General features: G+C 48.7%; 2 protein-coding genes across 9 annotated transcripts in view; both read right to left on the reverse strand.

Annotated features, from left to right (window-relative positions):
- Nucleotides 1-6554, reverse strand: part of LOC113586361 (constitutive coactivator of PPAR-gamma-like protein 1 homolog) — a 14058-nt gene extending 7504 nt beyond the window's left edge. For 3 of the 7 annotated variants that reach the window (XM_027024430.2, XM_035520305.1, XM_035520303.1), the window contains exons 1-7: nucleotides 5833-6552; nucleotides 4184-4430; nucleotides 3992-4074; nucleotides 2952-3080; nucleotides 2769-2859; nucleotides 487-584; nucleotides 114-367 (exon numbers count right to left, since the gene is read on the reverse strand). In XM_027024430.2, the coding sequence (XP_026880231.2) occupies nucleotides 114-367; nucleotides 487-584; nucleotides 2769-2859; nucleotides 2952-3080; nucleotides 3992-4074; nucleotides 4184-4430; nucleotides 5833-6306 (1376 nt within the window). In that variant the 5' untranslated portion in view covers nucleotides 6307-6552. Of the gene's footprint in view, nucleotides 1-113; nucleotides 368-486; nucleotides 585-2768; nucleotides 2860-2951; nucleotides 3081-3991; nucleotides 4075-4183; nucleotides 4431-5832 lie in introns of all 7 variants that reach the window. The other 4 variants (XM_027024413.2, XM_035520302.1, XM_027024439.2 and 1 more) reach the window with 2 other exon arrangements.
- The window catches only part of cass4 (Cas scaffold protein family member 4), a 15379-nt gene continuing 6230 nt past the window's right edge, over nucleotides 3352-12500 (reverse strand). Inside the window, exons 2-8 of one of the 2 annotated variants that reach the window (XR_004775363.1) lie at nucleotides 11331-11714; nucleotides 10366-10443; nucleotides 10076-10180; nucleotides 8632-9858; nucleotides 8415-8501; nucleotides 7317-8080; nucleotides 3352-3367 (exon numbers count right to left, since the gene is read on the reverse strand). Coding sequence is in view for 1 of the 2 variants with exons in the window: in XM_035520306.1 (XP_035376199.1) it covers nucleotides 7667-8080; nucleotides 8415-8501; nucleotides 8632-9858; nucleotides 10076-10180; nucleotides 10366-10443; nucleotides 11331-11714 (2295 nt within the window). In the remaining variant the exon portion in view is untranslated. Of the gene's footprint in view, nucleotides 3368-7021; nucleotides 8081-8414; nucleotides 8502-8631; nucleotides 9859-10075; nucleotides 10181-10365; nucleotides 10444-11330; nucleotides 11715-12500 lie in introns of those variants that run through there. The other variant, XM_035520306.1, reaches the window with a different exon arrangement.

Below are 12500 nucleotides of genomic sequence, written 5' to 3' on the forward strand. Positions count from 1 at the left end.
GGCCCCGTTTATTAATTTCAGAGTCCAAAGGGAAAAGAGAGAGCGGGAGAGAGATGCAGGATATTTGCAGCCACCCGCGTCCGCTGCAGCTTCGTGTGCCCCTGGCTACTTACTTGGCAGTGAGCCCTGTGGTCTCCTCGTTCTCCAAGGAAGAGGATGACGATGAGGCGTTGAGGAAGGCTGACTCGGTATGGCCAGGGCTGCCGGGGGGAGGCGGGTTGATGGGCGACGCCCGCTCGTACAGGGGTGTATGGGGCTTGCTTTCGTGCGGAATGTCCCTGAAGCTGTTCTGATCCGAGAGCCCTTTATCCACCTCGGATTCGGCCGGCCCGGGCCTCGGTCCTGGTCCCAAGGAGTTCTGCTGGACCTAAGCGGAGTGGGGGGGGGGGGTTGAGATGGCAGTCAGAAGTCAGCAGTCAGAAGTCAGCAGTCAGCGAGTGGGTCAGAGTGTGGGGTGCGGGCCCTAGGGGGCAGTGTGGCACTTACCCCGGGCTGCTGTGCAAGGAAGGGCTGTGGAATGCTGAGCATCTGTGATGGTGTGTAGTGTGACATAGCTGCAGGGACACCAAGTCGCTTTGGTCTGACTGCACACACACACACACACACACACACACACACACACACACACACACACACACACACACACACACACACACACACACACACACACACACACACACACACACACACACACAGAGAGACAGAGACAAAGTGGAATACTGGAACACCAAATACGAGACCCAGTTCTCCCACAGAAGCAGCAGGGAACCACACCTTCTGCACCTCCCTGGGTGCCCAGGCCTGGATCAGAACCCTTGCCCAACTGTCGCTCGCACTGGTCCCAGCTCCAAATGAAACGTCCCTTTCTCGCTCACGAGTTCTTGCCAACGCTGATAACGACCCAGATGAGGTGCATGAACACCCAGAAAGCCACTACTAGCAGATAAATAAGAGCTCTTCATCCCACCCTCACCACATTCGCCCACTGGGAGGACGACCAAGACGTCTGCTCAAACGTGAGCAGAACATGAGCAGAACGAGATGAAGGCTGGTTTCCATAACTGCGCGGACTCTGCATTAGTCTTTAGTAGGGAATAAGATAAACAAAGCCTTCTGGAAAGGTTCCTGTATAAAGTCAATGAAATGTAAATTAAGTTGTGAAACCCAGAAAATTTCAGATTACATCAATAATATTAACAGCGACCATAACAATATAATATTACTATTATTTATTTACTTTCACACTGGTCAGCCATTTTCTAGTGCTTGATCAAGGGTCATTTAATTAATTCATTAAAAAAATAAAAAAATAAATAATAAATAAAAAACCAAAAAAAAAACTGAAATAATGTCTTATTTAAGATTTTAAATTCTTCCCAGCAGCCACCCCTTGGCGTGACAACTGCGTTACACCTCCGGTTTGTGGTGGGAACCACCTAGGATACTTCTCCAACGGTCTAGAAGAAGGAATCACATACACAGAGCTCAGGATGCCCCAGGGAACCACTTGTTAAAGGTTAAAGAGTATTTAAAAGAAAGAAAGACTTCATCTGAAAAAAAATTAAAATAAAAAATAATGTATATTTTATATATATATATATATATATATATATATATATATATATATATATATATATATATATAATTTTAAAAAATGCAAATGTATTTCTAAGAAAAATAGAAATTCCAAGAATGAAGCCTGAGTAAATTAAAGAAAGAAAATTTGATCAGGAAAATACATTTTCATTTATATATATATATATATATATAAATAAAAAATCCTGAGTGAATTTATTTCCAGATCAAATTTTATTTCTTTAAATTTACTCAGGCTTCATTCTCACAATTTCTATTTTTCTTAAAAATACATTTGCATTTTTTTAAATTTTATATATATATATATATATATATATATATATATATATATATATATATATATATATATATATATATATATATATATATATATATATATAAAGTAAAAATATTCTAAAGATAAAAAACAAAGGCAAAGCCCCATGCAGGTGTGTCGATACTTCATGTGTTGGTGAGTGTATTCACTCATCAAATCTTAAAATAACAGGTACTAGGTTTCACCACATTGTCTTTTAAAACCTGAAACCTAAAATCTGAAACTTCCAAGACCTTTGCTCTTTCTGCACCTTTCTCATGCCTGAACGGACTGTGAAAGGCCTGTTGCTCACCGAGGAGCTGGTACAGCAGAATGTGATGTAAGCCCTCTGACTCACACCTCATCCCCAAGGCCACACCCCCGCAGAGGCGAACGAGCTGTGTAACGAGTTTAATAAATATATAACTGCTCTCACTGCAGCATACAGTGGACAGAAAAAACCCCCACACAGACGCGCTTCATTCTGTCTACGGTTTCAGCAGTGCGGCAGCACATCGGGACGCGACAGCGTGATAATTCCTCCAGTGACACCCTCAGAAAAAAAAGTTTTCACACTGAAGGAGACGGGGCTGTTCCCCCTTCGTGAGCTCTCGAGTGAGCAGCCTTTCTGAAGAAGCCCGTTTGTATGCACAGGGCATAGCTGCCTTTCCAAAGTGCACCCGAGGTCTGGGATGAGAGCGAAAATTTCTGGCGTCACCGAGAGGTCTGAGGGGGGTGGAGACGCCGAAGCTGCCTGTCAGGCCAAGCTACTAGACATGACATCAGCTGGGCCAGACCAGGATCTAGACATGAACCAAAGGCGAGCGTGAATGCGAATGCTTAATATGAAGGCGGAATTAGACCTGCGGGAGCTTACCTATATAAGGAGAAGACTGAGGGGGCTTACTGGCGACTGCGTAATACTCCACGGCCTTCTTGAAGCGTAAAACTTTGTCATCGGTCCTGGACTGGAAAGAGCAAAAAAATTCAACAAAATCGTTACACAACAATAAATACCACAAAGACAGAAGGAAGCCATGGCGCAGCGCACAGAACTCACCTGGGAGTGCTTGAATATGTCTCTAGTGATGGCTTCCAGGTCGTTGATGTCCTGCAGGCTGCGGACGTAATCTGCCACTGCCCTTATCACGACGTCACAGGGAGGGAGCACAAGCTGGTGCGCGCGGACCTTTGCCAAAACACACTACCCATTACCCCTCAAGCACAGGGCCCTACTCCAAAACACACTACTGAGCACACTCCCAGCATAGGGTCTTCCTCAGAAATGTGAGGGGTGTAAAAGGGGACCATGCCAACAAACAACAAAAAAAAGCACAGGCCAGGGTATTTCACATTGCTTTGTATATCCTCTGTATATCAGCAAACTATATATTACAATATTGTATAGTTCTCATGGGTTTACAGCACTTCAGCTCTCCATGCATCTCCTGCATTCTCTTACACACACACACACACCTGCAGAACAAAGCAAAAAATAAACATAAATTAAAAAAGACGATTAAAACACACATCCCCCACAGTTGAGTGGTGATGGAACACGCAAGCTAAACGCTCTCTGTTCTTGCTCTCTGTGACGGCCCCTGCCACGTAGGCCTGTGCTGTCGCAGACCCCGCAGAAATGCTCCGACAGCGCCGCCGTTCCTCTGAACCTGACACAACCAGCTGCTTTTTAAAGCCACGGGCTGGCGCGAGGTGCGCAAGGGCTGCATACCATACAGAAGGACAAAGTGATTTCACACGGTCCCAATAAGTTACTCGCCAGACCTCGTCTCGATCCGGTTGTCAAGGAAACTGGTTGCCGCAGCTTGCCGGAGAGGGAGGGACTCTTAATGGGAGTGCAAGTCTCATTTTCGCTCGCCTTAAAAGAGAAAAACCTCAAGGGACTCGTCCCAATGCGCACATCTGCGGGTGCATCTCAATGCGAGCAAGTAAGGACAACTGACGCATGTGTTAAAGAGCGAGAAACACACACAACAGATGCTCGGGGTAAAAAAAACAAAACAAAACAAAAACATTAATACAGTTCTCCTTTCATTCAACAGACACAACCAGGTGCCTTTGACGAGAAGGTTGCTGTACCTTAAGAGAGGCTAAGGGGTGATCCGGACCCAGTAAACTCCAGTGAAAGGCAGCTAGATCTTCGTCAGGCAAAATGTGATTACCTGGAAGGCAAAAATTGCGCACGCGCTCAACATTAGCCCGGCTGCGCTTACATGTCAGGTTGACTCGTCACGCGGCAGCAAGGTGGCATCGGCGCCGCGCGGGGCTCACCTAAGAGGGAAGCGAAGATGACGAAGCGATTGGGACTGAGGTCGAGTTGCTTGGACACCTCATGCATCAGGTACTGGCTGGTGGTGAGACTCTTGCCATTGCGGCTCAGTTTCAGGGCGTGCGCACTGAAGTAGCTCGGCACGTTGCACAGGGCGTAGTCGGAGTCGTACGCCATCAGGCCATGGAAGCCGTTCTCCCTACACAAGGCGAGCACCTCCTGATGATGGTCCTCAAGGCTCTGGACAACCTGCAGGAAGTCCAGACAAGCCCAGACAGAAGTAATCACTACCACCAGACAGCAAACTTGTCGTTGCCCAGCACACTACATAAACTGTAAACCTGGCCATGGAACTGATACTGAAGGGATACACCTGAAACACAAACTCTAATTCTTATTTTCCTCACTGAGCTCCCAAAGTCATATTTCACATGCCAGAGAATCACATTTAACAGCCAACACTGCAAGAGAACACAAGTATATTTTCACTCCATCTGTTTACCCCTTTCAGCGACAAAATCATTTGGAACTGGTCTTTTTTTTTTCTCTTTCTTTTTTTTTAAAGTTTGTAATGATTAAAACAGTCTGAAAATATACAGGACAGGGATCACTGGCTTTAATGTTTCAGTTTCAAGGCGAAAAATGCAACAGAAACCTTTTGGCATCTGTGAAGTCTGTGGGCTTTCTGTTTTGTGGAAGAGAAAAAGTTACTGTTGAATAATGGAATTTCGCTCAAACTGTATTATACAATCGTATTATACAATCGTATTGTACACGGCACGTCAAACGAATCTCTCAAAAATGTTGTTGAGCAATAAAGGTGACAATCTAAATGAACGCAGCCTTTTATTTAAGTTCATTTAATGTGACTCCAGCGTCCAACAGGGCCTCTGGATGTTGGTTCGATTAAAGATTTGCCAGCATGTTCTGAGGCCAAGTTCAGCTATCTGCAAGCTAAGATTTCTGACAGGTTCAGTGATTCTCATTACAGATTTATGTAGCGCAATCTTACCTCCTTTACCAAGCAATACTTTAAGGCATTTATTCACGAGTTTAGCCATTTCCCCGTAAAAAAATATACAAGTCAACAAGGATACTAATGAATTAAGCTAGTTAGCAAACTGTTAGCTCACGGTTAGCATACACAGAACTTAGCTGAGGTAAAGTGGGTCAACCTCGCTAACGATGGCTAGGCGTAACCGTTCTTCTGGGGGGGGGGGGGGTGTTTTGTTTTTGTTTGTTTGTTTGTTTGTTGCTTGCCGTATGTACAATATGAACTGAACTTCGCACACAAAATGGTCTTTGGTGCGTTAGAACACACACATAAACGCTGACAAGTGATTCGTGACATCGAGCCATCTAGCTTGATCAAGCCCGTGACAACCTCCTTACTGTGACAGGAGTTAGCCTGCTAGCTAGCCGACTAGCTAACGTGACTAACGTAGGCGATGGAACCGGCACGCTAACGAGCTAAGGCGCTAACTAGCTAACGCGCCCTCACAACACACACTACCCACACGACCTCACAATACTACCTTAACTACAATACCACAAGCCCAGCCGTCCCAGTCTGGAGCCGGACACATGGAAGTCTCCTAGAATAATCCCAGTAAGCCCAGCGAAGCCCATGCGCGACGGCGGCCGCACTTACCCCGACGCGAAACCTGAGCAGGGCGAGCCGGACGCAGTGAGCCATGCACGCCGGCGGCAGGAACCAGACCTTGGGCGGTGGGGTGCCCTTGCTCTGGACGTGGCTGACGATCTGCTGCGCCGTCTGCCTGTCGTTCACCTGCCGCCGGACCCACTCGTGCAGGCGGCCCTTCTCCAGGGCGCCGTTGAAGCACACCGACAGCTCGATGTTCCCGTGCGCGCAGGCTTTGGCCAGGGCGGCCAGGTACCCGAGCATGTGGTTCCACTGCCCTCCGCCGACCCAGTCGGTGTAAAAGCCGCCGTACAGCCGGTGCAGACAGTCCTCGGCGTCCACGAGCAGCCGGAGCGGGCGCTGGGGGGGTCTCTGCCTGCATCCTCCGACCAGACCCCCCCGTGCCAACTTCTGCAGCTCCACCGGCATCACGGCGCTCGGGCAGTGTTTCTCGATGTACTCCTGGAAGCCCTGAACGCCCATGACGGCTGTCTCGAGGAGAAGAAGATAAACGGCGTGGAAAAAGCACGGAGATGAGCGAAAAGAAACGGGGAGCTGCAGGCGGCCTCTCTCGTGCACGGAAAACCGGCCTGAACAAACACTGCCGGAGCCGATAAATCCTCCCAAAAAATCAGTCAGATCGCGCCGTCACAAATCCATGTGTTATTTGTTGTTTTTTTTTTTTTGTTTTTGTTTTTTTTTTTTTGGCTCATGGCTGCTGGCCGCCATGTGCAGCTCTACCGAGTCATGTCTGTGGCTCGCGCGCAGAGGGGAACGAGCACGGCACGGTGACGCGGGGGCACGCGCACGAGCAGGAGTCTGCAAAGGCGCTTTGCAGAAAATAGAATATGCAAAAAAAATAATATTTTGAGCATATATTTTTATATATAAAATTGAGCATTGTCAATAGTCTAATTTGTCTACCAAGCTAATTCAAATAAGCAAAATATACTGCGGGGACTAAAACTCTGGATCAAAATATTTGTAATTTTTTTGTGGAAACTGATTTAGTGGCCATTTGCAGTTCTCCGACAAACGGCAGAGGGCGCCAACGCTCTGTTTACTTGCCTCGGTCTCGCGTTCTTCCCAGGTGATGTTTCTTAACTCTGCAACCTCCAATTTTTTGAATTATTTTTATTGATAATGCTAAAATTGATATATGTAAACAATATTATATTTCATAAAGCAAGCCGTTATTTCATATTGATCAAGAAAAAAAGGTTCACTAATGCAGTTGTTGAAAACAAACAATATATATTTTACAAAATATCTAAAGAAACAGTAAGCATACAAAAGATACAAAAGTTTTTTTGTTTTGTTTTTTTAAAAAAGAAATTTCACAGCATTTAAGGAAAATATTTCCATAGTGCTCAGACAGTAAATTTGCTAAAATGTACAAAAATAGTTACATACAGTATTTTCCTCTGCTATTCCATTGGAGTACACATACATAATTATTCTCACTAAATTTTGGCTACAACATTTGAAATTACAAAAGTGCATTTGTGTGTGTGTGTGGGGGGGGGGCATTCTGAAGTTAGGCTATCTACTGTACCCATAGCACCTATTAGAAAACCTATTGGGTTGAATACGCTGGGTCACACCTGTAGGCCACCTGTGACAGAAACCAACATGCAGCTGTTCCATTGTTCCTTTATTAGAGCCTGAACAGTTCAAGGGAGAACAGCAATAAGTAACAATGGTCCCCCTTGTTGATGTCACATGGATACAAGACCTGGCGTTAAAATACATAAACGAACAAAATAACAGTCATTTAGATCCACGTGCACCTTTAGGTGACCATGGCGATCTGTTCCTGTGACACTGTACACATGTGGAGTCCTTAGATATCCAGAGTCGAGCGGAATTGCTGAACCCACACAAATAGCTCTTTGGCAAAGTCCTGCACTTCCTGTATCGCCACTTTATCAGGGAAGTGTAACGCGGCCTTCTTGGTGGCCACGGCCAGTTGCTTGAGCAGAGCACACAGCTGACTGCTCTTGCACAGGATGTCCTGACTGTGCGGTCTGCCCTGGACCTCAGAGCACAGCGAGTCTATGAGCCGCTGACCCACCATGATCACCAGCTTGCTGTGGCCAATGAACTTCTCTGGCAGGTGCCCCTGGTCCAGGCTGCTCAAGAACACAGCGATGGCCTTCTTCAACGCTCCGAAGTACAGGCGACAGTGGTCCGTCGAGGAGGACCTGCCGGCAGTTTGGCTTTTGCTGGCAGGACTCCCAGGCTGTGGTTTGGGAACCTAGCAAAGACAAGGGTTGGCTGAGCGTCAGCGCATGGAACGAGACGGAGACATATTCCTCTTTTTGAGATGTGCGTGGAACACGCGGCAGGTGATTTAGTGAGAGCGGAGGCTAATATCTGAACACACCGCGCAGTGTAAATGTGTGTGTTACTCCTGAGGACTTCCAGGTAGGAAGTACTCCCTGGTTGCAGGTGTACTCAGCTGAGGAAATATTGTCATTGACAGCCCCAAAAAATGCACTTTCTAACTTGTGTGTCTATGTGCAAACCGGAGTTATGGGAAACGAGCTCACTTTGTTAATCGGTGCGTTAGTCCCAGTGACTTGAATTACCTGCTTTTTCTCGTTTTCCATGTTTGCATCTGTTTTCTTCTCGTTTTTCCCTTTCGTCTGCCGTTGCTCTTCGAACTCTGTCTTTGTCTGAAGAGAATGACGAAGGCAGAAGGGGGAAAAAGTACTGAGCGACATATCTAATCGCTCGCTTCGTTCAGCATTGACATCTGCAGATCCAGTGTGAGTTTGCTACCCTTTGAAACTGAAGCCTGCTTACCTGGAGCTGGACGTAGTCGTTGTCGTCTGCAGGTGGTTCCTTCTTGCCAGCGCTCGTGACCGTGTCCGCGGGGCTGGTGTCTTTCACCGACTCTTGCTCCTTCGAAGTGTTTCGAAAGAGGAGCTTGCCGTTAGCATTGAGGATGGACACCAGCCGCTTCACGTCCTCGGGCACTGTGCGGGCCACCATGACGAAACGCTCCAGCTGGTCAGGGGCCTGCGACTGGGCCGGGTCCTGGGCCAGGTCCTCCAGAGGCCAGCCTAGACCTCCCAGAGTGTCCACAGCCTGCTGCAGGATCAGGCCTGAGTCCTCCACGATGGAGAGCTGCTTCTGGAGCCTGGCCTGCAGGTTGGAGTCAGTCAGCCGCCGGGCGTTTCCCCTTAAGTCCAGCGCAAAGTCCAGGAAACCGGAGACGGAGTTGGCCACGGCCTCCGCCGCCGAGCGGATCTCCTGGAGGTGCTGGCTCAGGTGCTCGCGACACCTCCAGTTGCTGCTGACGAAGTCCATGAGTGCAGGCACGGCCCGAAACACAGCACCTTGGAGCTGGAGCAATCTCTGGGCCACCTCCTCCTGAGACAGCATGATCTCCCTTAGAGGCTCCGGGGAGGGGGAGCTCAGCATGAGAGAGTCGCACGAGCTCCTGGAAGAGCTTGAGGCACTCGAGGAGGTGGACGCCATGGAGCTCCGTTGGCTGCTAGATACGGGCATGCCTCTCGCCTTCTCCACCTCGCACTCCACGCTGGGCCTAATGCCCCACGGCGGCCGACCCCGAGGGAGGTCGTACACAGGGCCGCTCTTGCCCCTGTACTCCAGGGGCTCGACGGCCCGGTCAGAATTGTCGAGGCTTCTCCTCTGACCGAGTGCGGCCGCGTCCAGGCTGGGTTTCCTCAACCGGGCGGCGGGCGGGACGTCGTAGATGTGGTCCGTGCCCTGCTGCATGGTGACGTTGGACTTTGGGACGTCATAGAGCATAGAGGGCGACGTAGGTGACAGATACGCTAGTAGCGTGCCAGCATGCTGTTTATCTAGGCTACTGCTAGCGCCAAGGTAACCAGGGCTACCACAGGCCTTATTGGATGCCAGGGGAACATCGTAGATCCATTCGGGTTTCAGCGAGCTGGGCAGGGTGCTGGAGCCGGAGGCGACCGCCTGGTGAAACTCACCGATAGAAGGCGCTTTGATATCATAATTGGGATCCTGCAAAACTGATGGTGGTACAGCAGAGCCCTGCAAACCAAAAGCACCTTCAAACCAGGGACTCGGATCGCGCTTATATAACTGCAAATTAAAATGATTACGATCACAATATTTCCCATTTTCTACCCTTACTGTGCTCACGAGATTTCAAAATCTTTAGCGAGAACATCGATATATATGGCGAGAACATCGATATTCCCAGTTGTAGCTGTGTAAGGTAGGTTTTTGTGCTCTGCTGTGTACGTACGATTGTCTGACTTGGTCTGCAGGAGGCCATGACTTCATATCTTCCCTGAGGAACCGCTGACATCGTGGTGGGTTTCTGAGCTGAAGTTCGAGGTGATGGCATTTGCTTTTGTCAACAATAACACACAACAAAGGTCTTTGTCATACAGGAGTCAAGAAAATAAACAAAGTGGTGTACAAAACAGAGACAACACTGTTAAAGTGTATTTTGTTTAGTTTTTATTGCACATGTTCATGTAGAAATTCCAAAATAACCTTTTTGTATCATGAGAACTTCAAAAAGCCACTCACTGTAGCCCACGAGCCTCTTTTCATGAGATTCGGCACATCGTAGACGTCCAACTTGGGGCTGGACTTAGCGTGAAACATCTGCATAAAAACACACACACACACACACACACACACACACACACACACACACACACACACACACACACACACACACACACACATATATATTTAAAGCCAGATGCATCTTTCATCCATGTACCTGAATTTTAGCAGTAGTGTTGGCAGCACGTGTTTCTGGTAGCCGACCACATTAGGACGTTATTTTGGCCATGCACGCTGAGCTCAGACATACTGCTCTCAGTATGCCTAGCCAATTAACCCAGCTTACTAATTAATACCATGACGGACATTAACTGGTGGGGAACTACTGTAAAGGTAAACAGTTCCTCGGAGCAAAGAGAGAAAATCAGAAACGTGGGCCCAATCACAGTTAATCTCTCTCTCTCTCTCTCTCTCTCTCTCTCTCTCTCTCTCTCTCTCTCTCTCTCTCTCTCTCTCTCTCTCTCTCCTGGTTGTAGTTAATGGTGTCTGAAGTCTGTCTTTCTGTTCTTTTACAGGCCCATAAAGATGCTGTTCCGCATGCCTGTCTCCATAGCGACCGGGATCCAGAGCCCCTGCCTCCATCTGCTAGTGCTTTAGGTATCAGGGGCCTTTAGGCTTCCGCCGCGCGGCCTCAGTCTGCACCGCTACCCGGCTTCCTCCAGGAGAAGACAGCCCCTCATGAAGAACTTAACTAACCATCGTAACACAACGATCTTTAAGTAGTAGAGCGAGTATTACATAGAGTGCTCTCTCCCTCGTTTAAGACGATCTTAACACTACTATTCTTTTGGGAAACCAGGCCCACGTTTTCAAATGTTTAGATGTGTGCAGATTTGATTTGGTCTGTTTACACAAACAGCCCTGATGCGTTTAAGTGGCCGAACGACGTGGCGTCTCCGGGGCTGACGCTGTGGAACGCTTACCTTGCGAGGAGATCTGCTTCCCTGGAGCACCACCTGGATGTTCTGGGTTTTCCGCTGGATGTCAGCAAGGCGTTGTTTCACAGGCGTGGTGTGCTCGTTGCAGATGCGTTCCATGACCTCGTACGTCGGGCTGGCGGCTAGCGTGCGCGGGGCTCCGGGGGTCTGGTAGATGCCCTGGGCCCCGGCGTGCACGCTGGTCTCAGCCGGGAGCAGGCACAGGCGGTTGGCTGGCACCAGGCCTTCCTTCCCCAGCAGGGAGCAGCGCCACCATCCAACGTTCCTGGGCACTGTCTGCTGCAGCACAGCCAACACGTCGCCCTTGCAGAAGGCCAGCTCGTCGGGGCTCTCCGCCACGTTGTCGTAAAGCGCTTTGGCGTAGAGGGTCTGGGTGGGGGTGGGGGTGGCGGGGTTGGGAAGAGAAATAACGCAGCGTTGGACAGAAGCACACGGGAGAAAAGGCAAACAGGCACGGTGGTTGGAGCAAACACATGGGCCTTTGTGTGAGGTGGAGAATTGGAGCAGGCGTAGCTTGGCACTGCCTTGCCTTGCTGCTTGGTTTGGGGGTAGCCTCTGACATCATTACCCAGGCTCCCAACAGTATCTGAGGTCAGAGCAGTGTCAGTCAGTGGGTAATCCTGCGCGTCAAGTCCTAGTGACAACAGCTTGAAATATTCAGCCTGCCATCTGTAATGGGTTCTTCGCGGGGAAATGAATAATCTATGATGTTACATTTACTCTCGGAATTACAGGCTGATTCATAACTGCGCGCGTGTGTTGTGTGTTTTGTGTTGTTCTTTTTTTTTTTAAACTGCTGTGTCTTTCCTTTTAAAGTTAAGGGGAAACAATCTGGCAGTCCTGCGAGATGAATGGAATCGGATCCATATCGCAGCTCTTTAGCTCCCAGTTTAGCTGCACTGGCTTGGCAGCGACTCCAGACAGGTGGCGGCCGGAAAAGGGCCTCGGCGGATCCGGTTTCAGCTTCCCGTCGCAGCTTCCGTTCATCGTATTAAAGGGAAGTCGCACGTCTTCGACACTTATCTAAAGAAGCGTTTATAACCTGCCTCGGGAACGCCAGGACTGCATTATACTGGCTAACAATGGCGGAGCAGACCAGCAAAGTAACTTCAACCAGCTCCGTCCTGCCATTCAAACAACTCCCATACTCTGTCT

This window comes from Electrophorus electricus, chromosome 20 (assembly GCF_013358815.1).
Source record: "Electrophorus electricus isolate fEleEle1 chromosome 20, fEleEle1.pri, whole genome shotgun sequence".
NCBI classification, from domain to species: Eukaryota; Metazoa; Chordata; class Actinopteri; order Gymnotiformes; family Gymnotidae; genus Electrophorus; species Electrophorus electricus.